This window comes from Megalobrama amblycephala, linkage group LG19, assembly GCF_018812025.1.
Source record: "Megalobrama amblycephala isolate DHTTF-2021 linkage group LG19, ASM1881202v1, whole genome shotgun sequence".
In the NCBI taxonomy this organism is placed as follows: domain Eukaryota; kingdom Metazoa; phylum Chordata; class Actinopteri; order Cypriniformes; family Xenocyprididae; genus Megalobrama; species Megalobrama amblycephala.
This window is the reverse complement of record NC_063062.1, coordinates 33,182,283-33,210,217: the sequence shown is the minus strand read 5'-3', so window position 1 is coordinate 33,210,217 and position 27,935 is coordinate 33,182,283. Positions and strand designations below refer to the sequence as shown.

The 27,935-nt window shown below is 36.2% G+C and overlaps 1 protein-coding gene across 1 annotated transcript in view; it reads left to right on the top strand.

Annotated features, from left to right (window-relative positions):
* Positions 1-27,935, top strand: part of LOC125253933 (piezo-type mechanosensitive ion channel component 2-like) — an 80,355-nt gene that overhangs the window by 5,082 nt on the left and 47,338 nt on the right. The window contains exons 2-8 of the mRNA XM_048168191.1: positions 4,031-4,126; positions 7,354-7,455; positions 16,504-16,549; positions 18,469-18,613; positions 18,850-19,069; positions 19,147-19,360; positions 23,574-23,739. Coding sequence (XP_048024148.1) covers positions 4,031-4,126; positions 7,354-7,455; positions 16,504-16,549; positions 18,469-18,613; positions 18,850-19,069; positions 19,147-19,360; positions 23,574-23,739 — 989 coding nt within the window. The remainder of the gene's footprint in view (positions 1-4,030; positions 4,127-7,353; positions 7,456-16,503; positions 16,550-18,468; positions 18,614-18,849; positions 19,070-19,146; positions 19,361-23,573; positions 23,740-27,935) is intronic.

Sequence of the window (27,935 nt, the reverse complement as noted above, 5' to 3'; positions counted from 1 at the left end):
TCATTTCACACATATGTAACAATAGGTAACATAAGCTGTTAATAATATACAATCTTTAGTTATTTATTTATAAACAATAATACATCAATTAATTAATACATATTGTATGGCATTTTAGAAATATCTGGAAATCCACTTGTTTTTTTTAACCAGACTAGTACAAACAATTCTAAATAACACGTAAATACTCTCTTTAATTAATTATTTAATCTGAAAATGCATAGATATCTCAAACGGTCTTTGTAATTAAATTTTCACATTTATATGTCTCAATCTATTTGTTTTTTCCCAGTGAATCAAACAACGAACAATATACAAACAGAATTACACGTTAAATACAAAATATGCAAATGTTCATGCATTTACCTACACTATGTAATGAAAGAAAGGAGAATCTTTACTATCAGTTAACTTTAGTTATGTTCCTCCTTTTACTTTTTTGCTATTGACACATCCGACTGAACTACAAACTTTCCAGCAATGTCTGTGAAAAAGAGATGCAGCTGTGCGTTTCTGTTAAATCCACCCCTCATCAGCAGTTTCGCTCATCAGCTTTGCTTGAACATTTAATTTCATATTTTGTTAATTAGATAAATCAATAAGACATAATATATAAAAAGACAAAAGAATAAGACAGAAATATAATATAATAATCTTTCATTACACAGTGTAAGTAAATGCATCCTAAGGGAATCATTCAGAAATATAAATCATTTTTTAAAGTTGAAGGTGGTCAGATGCAAATAGGCTTGTTCGAGATGCATCGGTGCATGACATCAAAGAGAGCGATTCAAAAGCAAAAGGAGTCGTCTGCTCTCCAGTCGCTCTCACAGTACTTTAGTGTCATACGCTGATGGGTCTGCGCAGTGCAGAATGCAAAAATATATGAGAAAACTTGTGAAACCCGATCAGACTGGCTTTATCGCCAGTAGACAGGGGACCGACAATGTTCGAAGAGCTTTAAACCTCCAAATAGTGGCACAGAAAAGGAATACCCCATCAATGCTTCTCAGCTTGGATGCTGAGAAGGCTTTTGATCGGGTGGATTGGGGCTTTCTACAACAGGCATTGAGGCACATGGGCTTCAATGAGACGTTTATAAAGTGGGTCCAAACTTTCTATAAGAATCCAAAGTCACGAGTAAGGGTCAATGGGCACTGTTCAAAATTTTTCCCACTGGGACGCGGTACTAGGCAGGGTGAGGTTCTTTCACCCTCTCTATTTGCTTTGAGTATAGAACCATTAGCTGAACTGATGAGATCCAATCCTCTTATACAGGGAATAAGAGATGAATCAAATGTTCAACATAAATTTTTCGCTGATGATATTTTATTATTTCTGGAAAACCCTATTACTTCTGTTCCAGCTTTGCTTCACAGTCTTAAGGAATACAGTATGGTATCAGGTTATAAAATGAATACAAACAAATCCGAAGCCTTAATGATTGTGGGGACTTGGCCATTGCAGCTGGATAATCTTGTTTCATTTAGACACTCCAAGCAGGGGTTTAGATATCTTGGAGTAATTCTTACCCCCAGGACTAAGCAGTTGTTTTCATCTAATTATGATAAATTGTTAAAGGAAATCAGATCTGATTTAAACAGATGGGATGTACTACTGCTTTCTCTTTTGGGTAGAATTGAATGTATAAGAATGAATATTCTTCCAAGACTATTATTTCTATTCCAAAACCTACCTGTTGTTGTACCACAATCTATTAGAAGCTATTGCCAAAATTTATATGGCAGAACAAAAGACCAAGAGTGCGCCTAAAAATTTTAATGTCGTCTAAGGAAAATGGGGGCTTAAATCTACCAAACTTCAAGATGTATTATTGGGCTGCCCAAATAAAAGCTGTGGTGGCATGGATCATTAGGAATATTCGGTGCCGGGAATCTCTCTCTCTCAGCTCCCATTTCTCAACCTGCAGTCTCAGAAAAAAATAAAAATTTCGAATTTATGGGTCAAACATACTTTAAAGATTTGGAATAAGGTCCAAAAGCTGTTGAAGGGAAAGACTGCTTTATCTCGAGCTATGACCAATGATAGAAATATTGAGTTCCTCCCATCCTTATCAGACAGTAGCGGTTTTCAGGGATGGGCTGAGAGAGGTCTCCTCACAGTGAATCAGTTGTTTGATGGAAATGTATTTAAAGCCTTTGCCCAACTAAGAGCGAAATTTAAGTTACCCCCAAGTGATCTATATAAGTATTTTCAAATAAGGAGCTATGTCACAAAACATAATGATTGGGACCTGATAAGAAGTGAGCCTACAAATATAGAGAAACATTTTATTAATTTGATTGAAAATGGTGGTGTAATGAAAAAAACAAATGTCCTTGTTGTACAAAAAATTGTTGATTGACACGTCAGATAATACAAAACATATAAAACAACGATGGGAAATGGAGATGAATGTTACCTTGGATGACGATGTTTGGGTTAATATTTGTTCTGGTTGTCATAAGGGTGTGGGCAGTCAGATCTGGAGGGAATTTGATTGGAAGACGAAAATCAGATTTTTCAGGACTCTGTTGAAATCTTTCTTCATCAAGAGTAGTATGAGTGACAAATGTTGGAGGAAATGTGGATTGGTCGGTGATCAAACTCATATCTTTTGGGACTGCCCCATTATACATTGCTTTTGGAGGGACATTAAGGGCGTTGTGGAAAATCTACTAAAAGTGAACATATCTTTTGACTTTTTTATTGGACATCTTTCCAGACAACCTTTCACAAGATCAAGCATTTCTTCTCCGTCTCTTCTTAATGACGGCTAGGAAAATGATAACAATCTGTTGGCTAAAGCCTGAGCCACCTACTGTTATGCAATGGATACAAAAGTTAAGACAAGTTTATTTAATGGAACGGTTGACTGCACAACTGCAATTAAAAGTCGCAGCTTTTGAAAGAAGATGGGGTCCAGCTATTGACTTTCTGAAATAGGACACAATCTATGCCTTAATTTGTTTATGTTTCTGATTGTAAATAATGTATGAAGCCCACTCTCAGGACAATGTTCATGTGTTTTTGTCTTTCTTTTTGTTCTGTGTGTATTCATAATAAAGTTAAAAAACAAACAAAAAAAAAACATATGTATTTTGTATTTTATCAGCAGTTTCTCAGCATGAAAATGTCCAAATGTAATGTATGTTTTCAATTTCTAAAAATGTAAAAAGTGTTCTATCAAACGATACCTACCTTTTGACTCTCCTTGCTATAGTTTTGGAGTTATTAATCTTTACTTTTGTGTGTGTCACTCAGAAAAAGAAAGAAAAAAAAAATTCTAAAAATGCCTTCAGGTCTTAAAGGGTTAGAAATAATGGCTAGTGCAGTGGCTGGGATATACGTAAACCTACCAAAATCCGTTGCTATGATTTTTGGAATGACTTATCACAAGAGGAAAATGGTTATTCCAGTCTTTAGTGGAATTCTTTTTCTCACTTTTTTTCAAATGTTTTGGACGTTTGAATCTGGTGTGTGTATTAAAAATGTCTGTTGGAGCTTATTAGCAACCTGTGGTTTTAAAGAACTGAATAAATTTAAGTTTTAAAATTCATAATTCATGTTTGAAGTATAACTGTGCAAGATTTACATAGTACAGCGACTGAATGAATGACCATTTCTTTTGTCATATGTTATAGATGTTTCAATAATATGTCTTTCAGTCAAATGTTGATCTTTCCCCTTTCAAGTGAATAGGTTTAATATATCTTTAAATTTTGTTCATAATTTGAGCAAATATTTTCAATAAGAAAATATATCATTAAAATATCAGATTGCATGCCGTTTCCATTCCTGTCTGGTTAAAATATGCTCTTGCGGATAAATAACTTACATCTGGAGATTATCCCTGGTAAATATTTAATGAAGAAATATTTTTAGAGTAGGAATAATTTTGCCACTGGAAAAACATGATAGCATAGTATAGCATAAATAAATAAAATTATGCCAAATGATAACTCATGTATTCTTGTGTCTCTTATACTCTTTTTCTTTACTTATACTGTAATTTCTTTCCCCCCCACAGCAATATCACTGAGGTACAATGGGCTATCAGTCGTTTATCTTCTCTTTCTTCTGTCTGTACCGCTGTTGCCCAGTCCAAACTTGGCTACTATGAAGGGTAAGTAAGAGCGAGTAATGCTTTGCCTATAAGTTAATGTTATAGTAATGTAATATTTTGCAAAGCTTTTCTTAGAGAGAAGACAAAAGAGTATCTGTTGGAGAAATGAGTAAAGGATTAAAGGGATATACACATTAGTGTTTGTTGCAGTGGTGGCACACAGTGTATTTTTGATTTTTGTTTGTTACTCTTCTCAATTCAGCAAACACTGTTAAAGTTCTAGCCATCTCATCAATGATGCATTACAATAATTAGAGAGAGTTGTGCTGTCAGCAGAGTCAAGCTGCAGAGATTACCTTCAAGTGGACATTTGGTTGAGTGCTTTATAGATCCATATAATCCTGTCAGACATTTTCTCACATATTTCCATATATTTCCTCTGTCCTTGCTTTAAACTAATTTAGCCTCATGCGCACACACACGCGCGCACACAGTGTTTACTGCAAATGTAAGTTAAGGATGGTGTGATTCTATAAGGTCTCTGGAAAAAGATGACAAAGCTTTTAGTAAAAATCAGGAAATCAGTAATACATTTGCTGCATCAGCTAAGTGTTTTCACAAATATAATTGATTTATTGCTAAATAATCAAAATCTAACACTTTATGAAACCAAGATGATACAGCTTTCTCATTTCCCATTCTTTTTACAAGGAATAATGATGTTAAATATGCTGTGGGGAATTAGCTAACAGAATTAGCAGTATTCCCATTTCACAAAGGTTGCACTGAAGTTTTAAAGGGATTAAAAATATATAATAGTAATACTCAATAGCAAAAACAAAGTTATGACTGCTGCATATTTCATGTACACTTCAGTACTGGTCTGTGCTTGATTGTCCTGCTCGCACTTGCCTATTTAATGTCAGAAAATGACTTTCGCTTTTTTTTAAGTGGATGCAAATCTGAACAAACTGAAATGGCAAGTTATTACATTTATAACTTTTATTACATTTATAATTGTGCTTAGGAGATATCAATTATAATACATTTTAATAAAAAAAAAAGATAAAACTTAGAAGAGTATGAATTTTAATCTCTCTGTTGTTCTCTGGATGTCAGATAGTCAGAATGACAGTTCTTGTGTGAATGTTAATTTAATATACCCAAACCCAAATCGATGCATTATTCTTTCCTTTTTGTATTAATGTGTACAAATATTTAATTTCATCGTTAGTCTGGTTGTTTGATGAGAAAAAGATTAAATGTATTTGCAATAAATGCGTTAATAATTCGTACAACTGCAGCAGAGGAAGAACTGATGATGGCATGGTTTGATCTTCTGCTGACCAATCAGCAGAAAGGGGCGTTCAATTCCCGCCAGAAAATCGAATGTGTAGAAATCGAATATTCAAGCTGTTTATTCGTTTTTCTACCTATGAAAAAAAAACAGCCATTTTCTCATTTTTCGACTTTCAATATAAAAAAAAACCCATCTGAACGAATGATACATGGAACATTTAAGTATACCAACTCATTTTTTTTAAGTTAGTACAACTTAATTTTTTGGTGAGAAGTGACAAATAACACACGCTATTATAACTATCAAAGAGACTGTCATTATATACTTGCATGTATATAATCAAAGAACATACAGTATATGTGGTCTTAAAAGTTTTGCAGCCCATCCTCAACCTAACCACAGGCTCTACTCTTCACCACAATGATAATGGTAAACATTAACTCATGGCTCCCTATGTTAATCTTGTGCATAAACACAAAAAAAATAAAACTTAATTTCAACATTTATTTTCCTTATACAATCTGACGCAAACAATGCTGGGAATTAGAAATCTGCTTCAACTCAATCATATTAAGTTCAGCTTACTACAATCAAATTTTGAGCACAACTTTTTTTTTCTATTGAACTTTATTATATGAGTGAAATGAACTCATTTCATTTCATTAATTTCACTGTTCAGTTTTACAGTACACATGGCAAATGTGCTCCAATGGCTAACATGGAGCATGAGTCAGGGATGCAAACTCATCTGGGGTGAAAAATGTGACAAAAAATTAAAATCTAATCGATGGGTTCAGGGGCATGGTCCCTAAGAATTCATTTTTTTTATAAAACATCTGTGGGATGTTGCAAGTAGGTTTAGAGTTGACAAAACACAATTACAAAACCATAAAAGTTCAACCAGGTTTAGCGGGCTCACAATGCTCTGTTTAAACATTCTCTGTCAGCTCAAGGTTTGGTCCATGTGTCATGTGCAGCGAACAGCCAATCACATGGAACATGGAGAGCGTCAGTTCGATTCACTTCTCGTGAGAAAGACAATGTAATTCTGCTGAAGATTAAGAGGTCGTAATGAAAAAAATATCATGACATTTAAATTCATTTACAAGGCAGGAATAAACTGCTGCTGCAGCGCGAGTTTGAGAAGGCAGCTGTATCAATGCAAGTGATTCAACTGAATTTCAATAATTTATGAAGGCTCAAAAAGATAAAAGAAAACATGCAAGCTTAATTTTAAAAGCTTTACATAATAAAGGTTGTATTTATATGTATATATTTATATTATTTATATCAAATTTTAATATTAATTGTCATAATTATATTAATATTTTATATGAATTATAAATAATAAATAAATGAGCATTTAGACTATCAGAGGCCCCTGGGCTTTACCTCTTGAGGGGCCCTTCATCCACCACAACTATTACTTACATTCACTCAATCCTCTTATTCACAAAGCACAAGTTTTCATCCTTTTATTTTGCAGGAATAAATGCCATTAAGCATCTCCTGTACCTGCCATTATGTCACTCCCCAGCACACTCTCACACTACACTACATTCACCGTCTGGGATTGTTTGCCTTGTGGCCATTATTGTGTGACGTGCCATTTTCTTATGCAAGTATTGTAAAAAGTTGAATATACCTTTTTTTTTTTTTTTTTTTTTGATTCTTGAAACACACTATATTCTTCTCTGGGTATTTTGCAGAAGTAATCCCCCTTTAATTTCTGTAACTTGTCAGTTCAATGAGGCCAGGATAGTTACAACTATCAAGCACAGGCTAGATAAAATTTCTTTCTAAAAGAGAAATCTGAGGCGAAAATTATGCATCATTTTGAGGCACCGGTGATGTAGCCAATGAATTTGAGCATCTACTACAGACACAGCATTGAGGGAACCTAACAACTAAAAGATTTAAGATCATATGTGAAAATGTAAATGCAATGAATTGACTGATGCAAAATTGTATGTGTTTGTATATGCAGGGAAAACAGGCGGGTTTCTTCGGGCTATTTGCTCCACTGGAGTAATATTTTTGGCATTGCAGTGTGGGATGCAAATCACCTTCACATATATTCCCAAGGATGGTAAGATCTTTTCTTATTTGTTTAACTATTATTGTTATAATTGCTTAAAAGTAGATCACAGTTAAAAGTATGAAGGTAATTGTGAAAGTTTAAAATAAGAAATAAAGTCAAACTGTGAACAGAAAAAAGTTATTATAGTATTTAATATTTTTTCATTAGCTTTTATTTCATTTCTTTTTTTTTTTAGTTGTCTATCAAGGGCACAGAGTATAAATTCATGGTCATTTGGCCTGTCACTGGTCACATGCACAGTCATGAAATGTGGCTCTGTGAGTGGAATGTGCATAGTAAATTATTTAGATGACTGGCTGATTAAAGTCCACTCAGACAGTGTGCTGAACAGCCACAAATTCAAGCTTATTAACCACCTGCAGTGTACGGAGCTTTCAATCAATGCGCAGAAGACACAGTTTCATATTGACTTCTATTAATGAATTAATGTAATAAGTTAAAGGTAACTAATGATTAAAAGGAGGCAGTATCAGAGTACATAAACATAATTCACGGAGAACACTAATTATGAGGACAAGTGTTGCTTTTAATAATGAACGTGCATCTGAGTGACAGATAAACTACACGCTCTTATTTCAGTGTTGGTCATTTTGTGGATATTACAGCAAACAGTTTGCTTCATACATTGTTTTAACAGCGTTAAGTTATAGAGGGCCACTTTATCATTCAAATGAACTGTCACATGTATTTTAAATATTTATGTAATGTTCTTGTTCCACCCATGCAAAAACCACATAATTCTGATCTTCAATTCTTACACTATATGCGAATTCTGAACAAGCAATGGATATGTTCTGTGCTGCATTGTTTACAATCAGCTGATCAGCTGATTTCAAGAGTCAGTACCAGTGAGAGAATGTAGTTCTCACCACTTTTTTCATGTGAATGTCTGGGTGTCGAGGTTCAGGATGCAAAGCTGATTGTTCAATTTTATTTGCAATGCAATGTGTGGAAAAATGTTAATGAGTCTGAAAAATGAATTTTAATGAGTCTTGTTTTTCTGTAAAAATATCTAAACATCCTCAAAGCCAGATAAACTTGCTTGTAAAGCAGCCATGCCTAACATTTCATAGACTGTAACCTATCTGTACCAAATCTAATAATAATAAACATCAGAACTATTTTTTTTTACTTTACTAAAGAGACACTTATGGAGTCAGAAATATGACATAACCATTTGAACTGATCTGACAACTTCACTGTCCTGTAAACACATTCACAAGTGAAGCAGAATAATTTTACCTTGTGCAATCTTAAAATGGTTCATTACTGGTTCAGTGGTTTTTAATGTGTTTTGCGGGGAGTGGCAGTCTCCGTGTGAACACAACAGTCATCCAATTGTGTTTGTGGCATTTGTTTGTTGAATTCACCTTTAAATGCCTTACAATAAGCCTACAATTTGTAAGATATTATTATGATATTATCACACCTGCTATGTTACACATATCTGAATGATCATTTGTGATGTTCATGTCTTGAGCTCAAAATCCAAGTGAGTGTTTGAAATAACATTGGACCTGGATCTCATGTTTCAAATCACAGAATGAAGCAGAAATGTATATTAATTATAGAATTATGTGTGATAATTATGCATGCTAATCACTTCTGTACTGAATATACTTTATAGGCCTAATGTGTAATGAGTGGGATGTTATTTAGTCCACTAGGTGGCAGTAATGGGGAGTATAAAGTTAAGTGCATTTGTTAAAGAGTGGTGTGGTAATTTGTATATGATGGATGTTCCACGTGGAAGAAAAGACACCAGCACAAGCAATGCTTCGTTCCTCTTGTTTCTTGGTGGTTTCTTGAATTTTACATGGTACCAGGAGTGGGGTCTGAAGGATGCCATGGACGCAATTAAACCACCTGGTTCACTGACGTTGTGTGGAAATGTTGATGCAAACTGGAGGACTTTCAAACAACACTTTGAGCTGTATGTTGCAGCCATTGGACAACCGGAAGCTACAGATGAAAGAAAGATTGCTATTGTTGCTTACTATTGCTGGAGTAGATGCTGTGGAAGTTTACAACACCTTTATCTTTTAAGCCGAGGCAGACAAGAAGAAACTGGACAAGGTATTGGAAAAATTTGATGCTCATTGGTTGTCAAAGAAGAATGAGACATATGAACGATATGTATTTAGAACTCGAATGCAGCATGAAGGAGAGGCTTTTGCTTGCTTTCTTACTGACCTCAAGATCAAGATCATTTTAATGAATTGAAAGATTCCATGATTTGAGATCAGATAGATGGAGTTTTTGGTACCTGTGATTAGAAATTACGGGAAAGATTGCTGAGAAAATCTGAACTCACCTTGGATCATGCTGTTGAATTGTGCCAGTCCAGTGAGTTGGTGAGACAGAAAGTGATGCAGTTTGATGCTTCTGCAGCAACGTCCTCTCAGAATGCATCTGCAGCAGTAGATGCCATTTCTTTCAGAGACAAGAAACAAGGTAATGCAAGAAGTAGTAGAGTCACTGACAATGAGACATTTCTTTACAAACGTTGTGGGACTAAACATAAGTTCAGACAGTGCCCAGCATTTGGTAAATGTAATGGCCTGAACCATTTTGCAAAAATGTGTTTTTCAAAAGAATATAAAACAGAACACAAAGTGCATGTAGTGGAAGATACAGATGACAGTGATACCTTGAGTGATTCCTTTTACGTTCAGATGGTTTTGGAGGATGATGCAATTTCTGAGGTAAAATGTGCATCCAACATGGATTCTGTGCAGTCATCTAAATGGATTGTTCCTCTTGTGGCTAATGGGACAGTAGTACCTTTTAAATTGGACACTGGTGCCAAAGTTAACTTGATTAACATTCGAGATGTGAAAGCATTGAAAGAAAGACCCCTGATTAAAAAACACACAGTTCCTCTTAAAGCCTATAATGGACAACCAATTGAAACACAAGGGGTTTGTAGACTGAAAGTACAAGGCAAAGGAAAGACACACAATTTTATGTTTGTTGTGGTTCCATATGGCCATGAATCCCTTCTAGGAGACAAAGAAAACGTTCTTGACAACGATCTTGTTACTGATATTGTGAATCGATTTCCAGATGTTTTTGAAGGTCAAGGTATGTTGCTCTTTACTTACAAAATACAACTGAAGGAAGATACTACACCAGTCATCCATGCCCCTAGGTGGGTTCCTGTCCCTCTGCGAGAGCCTTTTAAGCAGGAATTGGATCGCATGACCCAATAAGGAGTCATACAAAGGATTGAAGAACCAGCAGATTGGGTAAACTCCATCACTTGTGTGAAAAAGCCTAATGGTGAATTAAGAGTGTGCTTAGATCCCAAAGACCTTAATGATAACATCAAAAGAGAACACTATCAGATACCCACACATGAAGAGATTCTTAGTAAAATGTCCGGTGCTCAATTTTTTTAGTAAATTGGATGGTTTCTGGCAGATCTGATTGAATTCTGAGAGTAGCAAATATTGTACCTTTAATACTCCCTTTGGAAGATATTGTTTTCTCAGTCTTCCTTCTGGGATCAAGTCAGCTCCTGACATTTTTCATCGAGCCATGGAAACCCTGATTGAAGGTCTTGAGGGCGTTCGTGTATATACTGATGATCCTGTGGTGTGGGGGTCTACCCTTGAACAGCATAATCAGCGACTATTAAAACTGATGGAAAGAATTCAAGTACATGATTTAAAGTTAAACGAGAAAAAGTGTCAGTTTGGAGTCACAGAAATAACTTTCTTAGGTGACAAGCTCTCAGACAAAGGTGTGGAACCAGATCCAGCTAAAATACAAGCCTTATTGGATATGCCTCCACTTAGTGACAAGGGGGTTTTGTGTGCCTTGGGTATGATAACTTTTCTCTGAAAATTTCTGCCAAATTTATCAGCCAAAACCACACATATGAGAACGTTGTTATAAAATGACAAAAAAGTATTTGTGGTCTTCCTTACATGATCAAGAATGGAAGAAAAAAGAGATCTTGACTACTGAACCTGTCCTTGTATTTTTTTGATCATGGCATGTTGCTGCGAAACAAACAAATTGTCATTCCAGTGTCCATCCATCAAGACATGCTTCGTTGCATACATGAAGGGCATCTTGACATTGAAAAATGCAAGTGAAGAGCAAGACAAGCTTTATTGGCCTAGAATTAATATGCACATTGAGGAATTGATCAGCAGGTGTGACGTCTGTTTGAGTCATCATTATAAACTGGCTAAAGAACCAATGCTGATAGCTGATGTGCCTACTCAACCATGGCAAAAAGTAGGAACTGATCTATTCCAGTTGAATGGCAAGGATTTTTTGGTGGTTGATTACTATTCAAATTATCCTGAAATTGAACAGCTCCGTTATACAACAACGAATGATGTGATTCATCACATGAAATGTATTTTTGCAAGACATGGAATTCCCCTCATTGTGCAAAGTGATAACGGTCCTCAGTATAGTAGTCGTGAATTCAGATTGTTTGCAGAACAGTATGGCTTTTAAGCATACAACGTCTAGCCCCCTGGAAAAAATGGAAAAGCAGAAAAAGGGGTACAAATTGTAAAAAGACTGTTGAAAAAAGCAGCTGCAAGCAATTCAGATGAATATCTGGCTCTGTTGAGTTACCATGCCTCCCCACTTGGTTGTGGATTTTCTCCTGCAGAATTACTGATGAATCGTAAACTGCGTGACACTTTGCCAAAATTGTCCCTAAAAAAGGAAAACAAAAGTTTGACATTGAATGTGATGCAACATCAGAAAATGAAACAGAAAGAATATTATGACAAGGGAGCTTGGCAACTGAAACCTCTTTCTGAACGAGATGTGGTCCACCACGATGGAGAAAGATGCTCCACGTGGAATAAAGACGCCAGCACCAGCAATGCTTTGTTCCTCTTGTTTCTTGGTGGTTTCCTGAATTTTACAAATAAAAAAATACCAGAGCAAATACCACTTAGACAAACATCTCATGTGTGTTTAGAATTATTGCATTGTGGCGAGTGGCAGTGTAAATTGAGATCTCCCAGACAAGTCAGTTATACTCGTCAGTTTAAGTTAATTTTACGCCTTGTAATTGATTAACAAAGATGGAGGAGGAGAAACAACAAAAAGCTAGAGGCAATTCATCCCAAAGACCTGAGAAAACTGAGAGACAAACAACGGAAAATGACGACGAGTGCAACACTGGCGAGCAAGAGGCCGCAGATACAATGAAAGCTTGCATCAGTGCTATATATTCTGAAATTAAGGCTATCAGATCTGACGTGAACTAAACCACTTTCAAGAGACTTTCACCAGAGATTAGAAAACTGACTTGGCAAGCCTGAAAACGGACATTAATCTTAAACTTAATGAAATTGCCAAAGATCTGAGAGATTCTGTGAATAAAGTGGAGGAGGCCGAACACCGGGTGGCGGATTTGGAAGAGTGGAGGCTAGAGACGTGCTATTCCAAACCCTTGACATTCAACAAAAAATGCAAACTAAGCTGACAGACCTCGAAGCAAGATCATGGTGAAACAATATATATTTATACGGAATCCCGGAGGAGGCCGAAGGAGACAACATACAAGAGTGTATTGAAAGATTCATCAAGACGGAATTGTCCCTCCCCGATGCTGAACTTGGGATACAGCGTTGTCACAGGGCGCTCGGCTCCAAGCCACCACCAAATGCGAATCCCCGATCGGTTGTCATTTACTGTCTTGAATATAGGATTAAAGAGCTGGTCCTCCATTCAGCATGGAAAAAGAGGGAAGTTTACCTGAAAGGGAGACGAGTGTACTTCGACCAGGATTACCCCGAGACCCAAAAGAAGAGGAAGACATACACTCCTGTAAGGAAACTACTCAAAGAAAAGGGTCTCCGTTTCCAGACACCACCCCCAGCCAAACTTTGGGTATTTATTGAAGATGTCCCATTGTTTATAATAATGCAACAGAAGCGATGGAGGACCTAAAAAAAGAAAGGATTGACCACGGCCAACATCAGAGAAGATGACGCTGCCGCATCGGCTTCAATGGAGAGGCTGAGTAAAATCTCCTGGGAAACAGCGGGCGCAAAACCGCAACGCGACCGAGAGGGACATCAGCAGAATGCGCAGAAAAGACTTCAGTATTTCCGCCGGGACACGGGAGAGACTGTTTGACTCACACTCAGGGTAGATTACCAGTAAAACTGTCACATTCGATATCAACATTACTAAAATAGCAGTTTAATATAACAAGGCTAATTTTCATAAGAGTTCTGTAACTTTATTTCAATATTTGTTCATGCCCAAAGTTTTGATTTTGGAGTACATTAGTTACATTAGTTTTATTATGGTTGATTTACGTTATGGCTTGACTGACCCATATATGAACAACGGTGATGTCTGGGAGTTGAGGGGAAAGCCTGCACTGATTTATAATATCAGTTAGCACAGGGGAGGCCCTTCGGTAATCCAAATAGAAGTTACTTTTACTATGCTTTTTTTCTTTTTTTTACTTCTTTGTTCTGCATTACTTGTGTTACAATGGTAAGGTCACTTAGGAGTAACAATTTGATAGTATATCTTCAGATAAATGTCAATATAGATTATTATTTCACTTATTATTATAGATTATATTATTTCACTGAATGGGTTGCAAAATCCTATCAAACAATGTAAACTTATAACTAAGATGAAAAGAGATAACCAGCAAATTATTTTTTGGCAGGAGACTCACCTAATACAAACTAAGCATGAAAAATAGAGAAAACTAGAGATGTTTCAGATCTTGCAGGACTGTATTTGAGACTACATTTGGATGTTCAACTCAAGAAGAGTTGTTTATATTGAGAGATGGTTTTTATGTAGTGTGTTATGTATTTTAACCACATATTTCTTTCTAGGGTGACTTGTAACATTCTGTCCAGGGACTACAGATGAAAAATAGCCTTCGGCTAATTCTGGTGCATTTACAGAAATGTTTTATTAATGTGCAATGTCCCTGTTAACTAAAAAAAAAAAAAAATGGTAACAAAAGAAATTACAGAAACAGAAATTGATGGGGCCATATCAAATTTAAAGACAAAGTACCAGGGGAGATGGGGATCTAGCAGAGTGGTACAAAACATTTAGGGAACATTTATGCTCTTAAAATATTTTAACCATGTAGAGGTTAGAGACCCTAATATCTTGGAAACAAGCTATTATATCAGTGATACCAAAAGCTGGAAAAGATAAGACAGAGTGTGGGTCATACAGACCTATTTCTGTTTTAAATATAGATTATAGCTTATAGATTATAGATTATATGCTTCGATAATTGCAAAAAGATTAGAAAATATAATTCCATCCTGAGTTGACTGATACTGACCAAACAGGATTTGTGAAAAACAGACAGACACAAGATAATGTGAGATGAGCATTATTTCTGATTGATAGCATGAGCCAAAATAATTCTAAATCTTTGGTAATTAGCCTCGATGCCGAAAAGCGTGCAATGGGAGTTGTTGTATCTGGTATTGCAGCATTTTGGCTTCAATAAAGAGGTTATAGGATGTCTTAAACCACTATTTCATTTAACGACAGCCAAGGTTAAAATAAATGGTAATGTTTCCAGTTCAATTACATTGGAACGGGGATGTCGCCAGGGAAGTCCCACACTTTTTGCACTATTCATAGAGCCTCTTGCTCAAGCAATTAGAGAAGATGTAGATATATCAGGATTCCAAGGAAATGAACACAAAATATATATTTTTTTATGTAAATGATATTCTTATGACAATCTCCGACCCGGACTCCACTTTACCTAAACTTATGTCATGCCTTGAACAGTTTGGGTCGTACTCGGGATACAGATTAAACTCAGACCTTCTCTTTTAATTATTCACCACAGGAGAACATACGCAATAAATATAATTTTAAGTGGAAAACTATAATGAAGAATGATGAAGAATGGTTAAACATTTGTAAAACACAGTATACTACCACCAGGTCAGGTCAGAATTCTCATGGAAGAATATAATACGATTTTTTATTACGCCAAAAAGAAAATATTTACAGGATGGTAATCCGGAATCTGCACTCTGTTGGAGACAATGTAATTAACTCTATGGCTGATTACTTTCACATATTTTGGAAGTGTCCAGCAATTCAATCTTATTGGTTAGAGGTAATCACTGAAATAAAACTGATATTGGGATTCGAAATTGAGAGCAGCTTCAGTACCGTATATTTAGGAAACATACCAACTGATTTTAATACTCAAGACAAGTGCCTACTTAAATTATTATTGGTTGTTAGTAAAAAAGCATTAACTAAGAAATGGCTGCATGAGAATCCACCAACAAAAGAAGAATGGATAATGATTGTAAAAGACATGTATGATATGGAGAAACTGACTTTCTCTCTAAGATTAAACATGGATCAATTTGACAAGTACTGGTCAAAATGGTTAAAGTATAGGAGTGTGGATAGAACATAGTGAGATATTGTAAGTGTACTGCAATGTGTGTGTTTTTTGTTGTACGTTTTATGAGAGGACCTTGAACCTTCTATGGACAAATATTCTCCTCGTGGATGTTTTTTTCTTCCTCTTCTCTTTCTCGCTCTTCCGAGTTTACTGGGAGAGCAACCCCTGATATGAAGTTAACTGTATATGAACAACATAATTGTATGTGATACCCCTAGTGACCTGTCTGTTCTGTTTTTTGCATGTTTTGCATATATATATATATAAAAATATATAATTGATTATAATATTGACAAAAATATTGCAACTCTGTAATTGGCCAAAATGCAACATTCGACTTTTCCTAGACTCTCTACTCTTCCCTGTGGAGCCCAGAAGCTGGACCTCTACCCCACTTTCTGTACGATCTGATTTTTTGTTTTTTGAGTTTTAAAATTTGAGTTTATAAAATTCTAATTCAAAACTATGCCACGTAATGTTATATTTTGTTAAATGACGCTTATCTGTAATTCAGAGTTCCTAATCACCTTACTTACTCTGAGGTGGGAAAGGACTTGTATATTCAGCAGCTTTCTTTTTTATCCTAAATTAGCCATGGATATTAATGTATGCTTTTTGTTCTTCAGTGTCTGGGCCATGGGACAACATTTTGTTTCACCTTGGCATTGTCAGGTATGAAATATATAAATTCTTTTCATTTTGAATCTGTTTTATTTAACTGAATCTGGAATTCAACATTCTAAATCACTGTGCTAATTATAATATGATTATTCAAAACCAGCTAAAATATGAAACATTTTGAAACATTATGAACATTTTTTTTTTAAAAGGTAGGAAACATCTCCGGTTATGCATGAAACCTCGGTTTCCTGAGATGAAGGGAACAAGACATTGTGTCAGTAGCAAACATTTGGCCAATGATGTTTAAGCTGCCTTACTTGGCACAAATTATATATAAAGTGGTGTTGAACACCATTAGATTCTGCCCAAAAAGGGAGCCATACCTCTTGTAGAACGGGCTCTCGTTCAGTTGGGACATTGGAAACCTTGCATGCTTTTCTGGAAGACCATGCTTATAACGAATTATAGCTCCATTTATACTTATTTATAAGCAAGTATTATTATTTTTTAAACATGTTTATTAAGACCTATATCACATTATAAGAACAGTTATATTTATATTATTTATATAATTAATTATAACTATAAGTCATGCATTTGCTTTTTCAATGCTAATGCTCATAATCCATTATACACTGATTAATTAGTCAGTCGTATGGTTCCACGAATGTATTTATAAAGACGCAACATGCCTGCATTGCTATAATGTTATTATATTATAGTTACAATTACTTTTTAGTAATTCAGATTCATTTCTGACAAATAAGTGAATATATTGTTATTAATAGCCATGTTCTTATCAATACTTATTGTGAGTAATAATAGTTACTACTCTCTATAAATGCATCATTGATGGCTTTAAGTAAAGTGAAAACATAGGATGCAATTTTCCTAAATCAAATGTTAAGAAATCACGAATATGTGCTCATTATACATTTTAAGTTGCTTACTTGTAAATGTAACTAATGAACAATAATTCCTGTAATAATAATAATAATAATAATAAACAGAAATCATTAAGACACTGCAAAAATATTTTTAAAGTATAATTCCAAACTGCTATTAGCAATACCATGCATATGGCGGAGATATAGATTTTAACAAAATTCATGACCTCTAATGAAAACATTAGCCATTAAAGACAAGATTATTAACTAATTGGTCCAGCAAACAAGAGTCTATGGAAATATTTTATATATGATTATTTATAAATCAGTGTATAATGGATTATGAACATGCACATTGAAAAAGCAAATCCATGGCTCATAAGTAATTATAAAAATAATATAAATGTATCTATAACTGTTTTTATAATGCAGTATAGGTCTTAATGAGTCTTTATAAATATATTTATAGAATAGTAATACTTATAAACGTGCCTATAAATCATTATAAGCATGGTCTCCATAAAAACTGTTACCTTTTTTTTTTTTTTTTGCCCTCAGAGTCACATCAACAATCAATCCAGTGTAATAGACACTGTTCAAAGACAGGCATATCTTTGCACAGACAGTAGATGTTTGATGGGATTCAGATCAGGGCTCAAAGAAGGCCACTTCAGAACAGTCCAGTGTTTTGTTCTCAGCCATTCTTGGGTGTTTTTAGCTGTATGTTTTGGGTCATTATCCTGTTGGAGGACATTACACTCACAGGACATTACAGTGCATTTCACTCTAGAATGCCTTGATAGTGTTGATATGTTATTGAGTCCTGCATAGATTCAAGGTACCCTGTGCCAGATGCAGCAAATCAGCCCCAAAACATAACCAAGTCTCCTCCGTGTTTCACAGTTTTTCTGTTTTCTGAAAGCTTATTTTTTCCCATCTGTGAACACAGAGCTGCTGTGCCTTGCCAAAAAGTTCCAGTTCTGTCTCATCTGTCCAGAGTGACGTTTTTTTCTGCTAAAACTGTCTCAATGATTCCAGTATCTTTGCTTTTCTTAGCAAAACATTTTTTTAAACTCTTTCCAGGTTTAGTGATGTGGACACACTTAACATAATACGTCTGCTAATACCAGATTTTGGTGTCTTCCTGTCTACACTGTTCATCATCCGTTGGTGCAAGGCCAGGATCCCACCTCACAGTGAAAACTGCAGTCAGCTCTATGAGACTGAGGTAATGAGCATCTAGTCTTGTTATTGTAGAGCAGGGCTGCTCAGACCACCTTTCTGTAAATCAAATCAAACACACCTGGGGACGTTGATCAAAGACTCTGGGTTTACTTGGAAATGTAAGCATGGCTGGAACTAAACTTTGCAGGAAGGTTCATTATAAGGAATACATTTTTGCTGTATTTATTGCATTTACATTTTTAGTGTTGGCTGCTTTTGTCCTGTTTCCATATTTAATAGGGTTCGGATGAAGAGATTTCAGACTCAGAATGTGATAGGGACAGTGGGACGTCTGAAGGTTCCTCCTTTGACACCTCTGTTCAGAGCCGCAGCTCTCCTGCCTCCTCTCCTGACGTTCTGCAGAAACTCATCATATTTATGACTGGACTGAGACTTCTCGTGTCTTCAGCAATGAACACTGCTGGAAAAGTTTTGGTCACTGTTCTGTTAGGGCTGGCAGGTAATGCATATACATGTGTGCATGCATTCTGGAAAATGATCTGTAGATGCAGTCAATGATGTTACATATTTTGGCAGGTATAACGTTTCCCTCTCTGACCTCGGCGCTGTATTTCATGGTGTTTCTTGGCCTTGTGTGGAGCTGGGTGTTGGACTACACCATCTCTCTGCTGCACTACAGCTCTCTGTGTGTAATGATGACCATCTTCAGTGGAGGACACGTTCTTATCATCTACCTCTACCAGCTGCCTCTCTTCCAACAGTTCATTCCTCCTCAGGATGACTTTGCCAGGTGCAGTTCAGATCTCTACTAAATAAACCAAAATCATTCAGTAAAACCCAATGTTATTCACATCAAGCATGCTGTAAAAGTATGTTTTGTTATGAAGAAGCATCATCAACAAGTCACATTACACACAATTATGGTCATATTTAATTCCCTTTTTCTTTCTATTATACCAATCTACTTTTAATGGCTTCCTCCTTCACCTCTTTCAAAGCTTATGGTCTTTATTGTCTTGTTAAATTGTCCAGGGATTTAAAACTGCTGTAGAGATCTTCACACAAGATGACAATTAGTGCCTGTGTATTGAATTTTGATCACGTGTATAATACTAGTTTTTGTTTGTTTGATCAGAAGAATTTTTTAGGAGCTAGGAACATGTTGTTTTCGTGCAGCTAAAATAACTGGAAAGTTGATAAGAACAATCTGAGGATAAATTAGGGATGTTCGATTCTGGGGTTTTCAAAGTCAACTCCAATTCCTGACTCCCACTGTAGGATTGGCGTCATTATTACACACTAACCCTCTATGGGACTAATTGTGAAATAACAGCTAGAAAAAATAAATGACTTTATATTTTATATATATTTAAGACTAAATCATTTTCCAAAATTAAGTTTTCTATATCTGACCTTTGACCTTTTTAGGGTGCCGTCATGTATAACTGACTTTGTGCTAATAGGGTAAATTATTTTTATCTTACTTAAGGTCTTACTAAAAAAAAAATAAAAAAAAAAAATAAAAAAAATAATTGATTTGGAAATCACATGTTAAAAACTTGACACAAATTCAGATGCAGTTTCACTGCCTGGAAATTAGTGCATCAGATGGGAGAAGATTGAAGATTATAGCAAATTATATTTTTTATAACTTGATAAAGTTATAAATCTTCGGCAGGAGAGCAAAAAGTTAACTTCCTCAGGCACTGATTTTACAGCATCGACAAGAGCCAATTTTTTTTTTAAAGTGCATTACAGTGCACATAAAATGCAAATCTTTTTTATCTGCGTAGACACACCAGAAAACTTTCCTCTCATGATGGATGCACCGTCATAGCTGTGCCCACAAGTTTATTTCTGTTGTCCAGGCAATGTTTTTCAAGTCAGTCTATTATCATTTTGTGAGGCCTGTTGCATCTAAGCTTTTTGCTGACTGAAAGTGTGAAAAAACATTTGTTGATGGCCCTGTTGTATTAGTACCTCACAACTAAAGACATTTGTTCTTTTTTCTTTAAATCTTCAGTTTCATCTACAATTACACTAAAAACTTCACTTTCCTTTACTTCTTATTATTTCACTTTGTACCATCTCAGCTAAACCCTCAAGAACTTTGTTCTGGATTTGGTGGCTTGTGTACTTACATTAAAACAATTGCCGATGTGCCATTACAATGCTAAGTACTGCTTTATAAATGTTGGGAATTTTGGGGTTTTTCCATCTACCGGCCGCTGTCAACCCTTTCTTTTCTTCCAGAGTGCTCTGGTTCGGGGCCAAATTCCGAGCTTGGAGCCCTCGCTTCAGACAGCATGCCAAATATACATTTTATACTATATCTAATTATATGGAAGTGTGAGCTCATGAAACATGACTTAACAAACTAAGGGTACATTTATATGATAACGATGTACTAAAAACAGAAAAGTTTTTCCTTTGTGTTTTTCAAGTACAGACAACAACATTTTCAAAATGATCCCCGTTCACACTGATCCACACAGCCAGGCAAAATCCATAGAAACAGTCCAAAAACAAGACCAGGTGCTCAGAATTGCAGGTGACAACAGTTTAAACCTCAATGAAGATGACAGAAACAAACAGTGTATAAATAGGCAGAACTAAATGACATGAGTGAAAACAGCTGAGTGCAATGAAGACATGATGATGAGTCTGGGACAAAGGGTTATGGGAAATGGAGTCTGAAATGGTGAGACAGTGTCCGGGGTGGAGTGCCCTCTGGTGGCTAACCAGGACACTCCAAATGGTGATCATGACGATAAGATTAATTTTGATGATGCAATATCAGAGTGACAACTTATATTGTTTATAATATAATTGATTTTTAAACAAATGAAGCTTATTAATAATTCAACAAATAACAAAATAGTTATTTTATTATATACTGACTGTACTGTACGCTAATGGCAGGTTCTCTGGAAAGAGGTTTGGTTAACGATACCCAGATAGGTAGAAGCCAATATGATGGCTAAATGGTTCTATTTTGTAATACAGGTTATGTTCACCATATGTCACTGAATAGCATAACACTCAATAGTAAAAATAGGCTGACAAAGCTTGTTACAATTGCCTCCAAGGTAATTGGAATGCAACAATCTCAGCTTAAAGGGATATTCAACCCAAAAAATGACATTTCTCTCATCATTTATTTACCCTCATGTTTTGAAAAATAATCCATCTTTATGAATTCATGTAATACAAGAGAATCTGTCCCTCAAAGTTGATACTCCAAGAACAATGCAAAGCAAACACAACAGTAATCCATAGAACTCTAGGGGATGAATCTGTCTTATGAACTGAACTAATATTTAACTCTTTCCCTGATGGAATTTTCCATCATTTATTATGAGAAACTTTTTCTGCCATGGACAGAATTTTCTGGCTATTCGTGTTTTCTCTGTTATATGGTAGGGGGTACTATTGCACATCTTCTGAAAGAGCACAGAACCTCCTGATCTAAATACAGGTGAAGAAGCAGTGATAGCATATGTAAGCAGATGCATATGTAAACAACGCGATCATCAACATTAAACAGCATATAAATCAATACTGCCTAACATTACCAAATTAAATGAATCATTCATTGAGTCATTCCCACACTTGTGTCTACCCTCAAAGTCGGTAATTTTTATTTTGATTTGTGATAATATTTTAAAATTCTATTATTCTTTCATTCTGATTATGTTAATGCGTATTAATGCATGAACTTGTAGCAAGAAAAATTGTTTTAATTAAACCTACTCCATTGTTATTAACACTAGCTAACGCTAGTAGTTGATCAAGGTTGGATTTAATTGTTTTTAACTGCTTCTTGAACAAGTTCAATAGCCAAATTTGTCTGGCTATTAGACAACTTCATTGCCCAGCCCTCACACCAGTGTACATGTCATCAGATAAGAAATGTTGTTATGATGGGGAGGAGACATCAATGATTTTGATTAAAAGATTACAGGGCGCAAGTACACATTACCACATGGGAGATTTTGGACTGACATGTTAGACTGCGTTCTCCACCACCATCATCAAAACACCACAGGATGTTATAGAGGGTATGCATGTGACGTCACCGTCGACCGTTATGACTGCGGTCACGCCCGCTGAGTGGCAAAAGACTGAGCGGTAGCATTGGTTTTCAGCATGCATGCTGCGAAAAACACACAAAACACATCCAAAATGGGAAAGAGCTTTGCGACTGACTGTACAAATAGCTTTGACACAAAACCTGAGGCATATATTTAAAGACTGCCGAAAGCTACAGAAAAAAGAAGCAAATGGATCACTGCAATTCACAGAAACAACTCGACTCCAGCAGAGAAACATGGATTTGCAGTTATTATTTTGTGTCAAATTGTTGGATTTTGAGGTAAAATCATACCGTATATATTGTATTGTTATATATTATGTTGACAAATCATCAATTAAATATTTTCCATCTTATATTCTGCATAATTGTGTTTTAAAATAAACTCTGACAAAAACTATGCTATAAAACGTTATATGTTTTAGGGCTGGACAATATGACGATATAACATTGATATAAGTGATTATGTGGATTTAAACCTACCTATATTGTAGTTATATGAAATATTAACAGGCAGATTTGCTTTATGTGTTTCCCCGGTGTCGAAATCAGGCACATATAAATGTCAGGAAACACCGACTCCTGGCTGCATGTCAATATCCATGGATTAGGTTTATTTGACAAGTTGTAAGAAACACTTTTGAGTCAAACCTTTAGTGTAATTCGTTTGTTTTACTCACGTTTTCGCAGTTTCCCCTATTAAATCCAGTCGCAGCAGGTTCTTTTACCACTCAGTCCAGCTGAGGAAGCGCGTTCCGGCGGGAAAGTGACTTTGATGCATCCAGTAGATTTCCAGAGACTTGCAGAGTCAAGGCACATTGAAGTTGTTGTGGCAGCATGTGATGGTCCAACACCTTACAAAAACATGTTCAGCATCTGTTTGCATCTAACATTTCTGTCTGTTTACCAGGTTGTTTGGTTTGACAGCGCTCATCCAGACCAACATGTCAGAACCGTATAGACTGGCTCTGCATGAAGATGGTAGTTGGCCTGCAATAATGAACCCACTGGTGCTCCTACTGCTGTATTTCTCAGTCATGAGTCTACTACACAAGTGGAATCATTCTAATGAGGAGGTACTGTAATGCATTTCACACATGCACAGACATGAGGCTACAAAAAAAAAAAAAAAATGTGGCAGGGTGTCCAAACCTGCTTCTGGAGGGCCACCTTCATCATCTGCAGAGATTAACAACAGATAACTGCATACGCCATATATTACCCCTCCTCCTACCTCATGTAGTTACAGTGCTAATCAGCTGCTGCTAAGTCCTCAAGGTGATGACACAGCTGTCAGGAGCGTTTATCTCCAACCTTCATTAAACACATCTGAACCAACTAATCAAGAGATTCAGGATTACTAGAAACTTCTATTCAGGTGTGGTGGGGCAAGCTGAAGTTGAACTCTGCAGGAAAGTGGCCCTTCTACAGCATGATTGAACTCCTCTAAAGGCTGGTTCACACTGTGTGATTTTGGCCACGATTTGGTCGTCTTAGACAAATTTTGCAAATCCTAAAAGATTCCTATAATCCTATCTTAAAATCTGTAGTCTTTGATTGCTAGTTTGACATGTTCACTGACAGCCGGTTAATGACTCTTGTGATCAGATTTGACCTCCGACGAAATTCTGGCAGTGTCAGAAGATTTGGTGCACAATCCTCCAGTGTGACTTCTCCTACGACAAACGTTTCCAGAATACCCAAAAAAAGACAAAAATTGTCTTCGCTTTTCAAGACAAGCCGTGATCAAAATTAATGAAAAAGATGTCTTTGTTAGCCACCATTTCAGTCCCGCGTGTAATGCAGCTCACAGTCACTGAATGTGTGTGGATTGATAATGTAAAACTCCGGACAAGATTTCATGCGGGCGTCCGTTTTTTAACACGTCTTGACTGTCGTACAGTTTGACATAAATGACAGCTGAGATCCCACAGTGTGACATGAGGATCATGTTCATACAGTCTGACAAGGAATAATCTTAAAGGACTATTATAAATCGCACAGTGTGCACCCGGCTTAACACAGTGGTTCCAAACCCTGGTCCTGGAGTACACCCAACATTGCATATGTTTGATGTCTCTCTTATCTGACACACTCGTTTGAGGTCTTGGAGTATTTAACGAGCTGATGAGTTGAATCAGGTGTAGCAGTTTTACCTAACCTCACACAAGATACCAGTTATGTTGGACTTTCACAGGTGGTCACACCACTTAATGTGTGAGATGACCCCTTGCTCAGAGACTCAGAACTTGGTAAATCTTCTTTGGTCTCTCTGGCATGGAGACTCGGGATGAGCTGTTATTGTCTCACTTGAGTTTGTTAATGTCTCTTTCCTCTCAGACTGGAGACTCAAAATGTGGTTTTATCTGTTGATGCTTCATAAGCTGTAGACTCAGAGTATGGAATCTCTGATGTCTGTTAAATCAGTGTCTTTAAATTTTTACCAGTGCATTTCTCACTTTCCAAACCACCTCCAGAATACATCAGTTTTAAGGATTCTAAACATGGTTATGAATGGATTTGGATGGAGTCTTGTGGCTTCTCTTTCTTTCAGCCACCAATGCTGTTCCCAAAATGATTTTTTATGGGAATTTTAATGTAGATATTTATGGTCTTAAATATTAATATTTTGTATTAAAATTAATATTGAGTCAGATGACTCCTTCCAATATTTCGGGGGCGCCAGTCAAGGACTCTCACCTTGAAAATAAAGAACAATCATGGAAGATTGTTGACGGAATTACAATTATATAAATTGGAGGAAGTTCATCATCTGATCAATCTGAAGGATTTGTGAGATATCATTTACTTGTAGAGCCCATTACTGTATTATCAACACAAGGAAGACACAAGTGTAATAAATAGATTTTATTAACAAAAGGATAGACGAGAGTAACTAACAACTGCTGAATGGATAAAGTGCAAAAATATTGATAAATGCAAGTAAATGAGTAAGATGTTACTATGGCAGTTACACATTAATCTTATGGAAAGATAAACTGTAGTTTCTCTTGGTGAAATAAGGTAAACCTTATTCTGAATTCAACAAATAAACCGAGAGATTAACTGATTTCAGCTATGCAAGAATTAATGCAACTTAGATAACCATATACTGACAATATACACAAATGCCAAGGTCTCTGGAAAGCTGAATCTGAGGGTGACATCTTCCACTTGTTGAGCTGAGCAGCGTTGCAGTGTGAAGAAAGGAGTTGGAATCCGTTTCACAGCCTTGAACATGAAGTGCTTGTGAACATTGTAGCGTCTGGACTAATCAGGCACACAAAATTATTCAATATAGTTAATGAATTACCTATGAACTCACTTTATCAAAGCTCTGTGAACCCATCCCCCTAAAACTGCAACTAGCATCCCAAACTAGCTAAACTACAGGAAGAACTAGGTGTCCTGTTACAGATACTTGGACCTTTTACGATCAGGAACAATTTTGCAGAGACCAGTGACTCATTCTTTCTGAGAAGGACAAATAAACTCTCTTAATCCTATGTATTCTCTATATAACAACTTGGGAAATGTACAAACACGTATCCAATTTTCCCATCTCATGACTTTCCTTTTATAGGCTTTATTCTATGTATTAATTCTCTACTATTTTGGTATTAATGTTCCATAGTTGTAAATGTATAGTTGACTGAGATCACATTGGCAGCATGTTTGGTATCTACGGACTCCAACTTTCATTTCCTATTTGGTAATTTATGTTACATGTTACTAACTCTGTGACACATTAGTATTATAAGAATCTAGAGGGTTCTTCTCTCAAACATCCAATCCAGTGTCTTATGCTAATATCTTGCTACAGAACAAAGACTCGTAAAACTTCCCTCCGAGGGGGCAACTCCTTATTGGCTCAGACACCTTAAGAGGGTGTGACATCTTCACCCCTTATATTCACTGATCACAAGACCAAGCTCTCTCTTCCTGCTCTTCCTCCTCTTCTTCTTTTTTTACTGACAAATGCTGATGTCAAGATGATGCTGTAAGAAGCTAGAAGCTTCTAAGGAACCCCAAGCTTGTTCCAGGCCTCGGCCTAGACCTTCCATTCACCAAAGATCCTCTGAATCCAACTGGTTCTCTTTCATCAAGACAATATCAGCAAAGATTCAACGGGAGCCTCCACAAATTGCATCAGGACCGTTTTAATTCAACTTGGAGAGACATGCAAGTATCAAACTTAGTCTCATTATCGGATACATTGAGTATCCTTACCCCTTTTAAAGAAGGGCCTGTTAAAACTAAACTGGTGGTTTGCTCAAGGCTGTTGATCTGCTGAAATGTCCAACAATGCTGTAACCTCTTGCTTCCTGTACTCTGCTTTAGCTCTCTCTCTCTTGGTAAACTGTATGCATGTATGTGTGTGAATGTTAGAGTAGTTTAAGTGTTTAGTCTAGTTAATAAAGTCTTGTTCATGTCACACGTAAGGTTGTCCGTGTTTTGCGCTCATATACGGGAGTCCCTATTCATGTCGGTCCTGACTACAGGCTTTTAGTAGAATAAGATTGTTATTTCCCATAACCTGGAAATGAACATTTCTTAGAATTAATAAACAATTAACACTGTGTGTTCATTGAACACCAGGTTAATTGATGGTAATATTAATTTTATTACATTAAGTTAATTTTATTAACTGATTAAAATATTAATAATTAATTATAACTAGTTATGATTAATTATTCATATTTATTTTGAGCTAATTTGCTACAACATTGAACTCCTGAAGCACAGAGAAGGTCATTTTCCTGGAACATGCAGAAGAAGAGGCCTTGAAGAAACCTTGAAGGTTCTGATGTCTGTGCAGACGATCCTTGTTCTCTGGAACACGCAGTCGGAAGGATCTTTAGATTCTGAAGTCAGTGCAGATCCAGGCAGTCTGGAACATGCAGATCTGGAGGATCTCTGATGAGAGGATTTTGAAGTTGGTGCAGAAGATATTTTGAAAACGGGGGCTAAGCTAGTTCTCATTGTTTCTGTGCAGTTTTCAAACTCCCAAATTCACTTCTTGCAGAACTTCCTTGTTTCTCTCTTTAGAGCTTCAGAGTCTTGAGAGAGCAACTTCACAACTCTGTAGAGTTGGACTTAGCTTAGCACATCTTGGGACAGGAATCTTGAACCAGGACTGGAACAGGAACCGGAGCCTGGAACCAGAATGGGAAACTGCAGCAACCCGGAAACTGGAACAATTCTCTGTCTCAAAGAAAAGTCTTTTAATCGGTCCTGAGAAGGAGGGAGATTGATTGGCTTATGCTGTCAG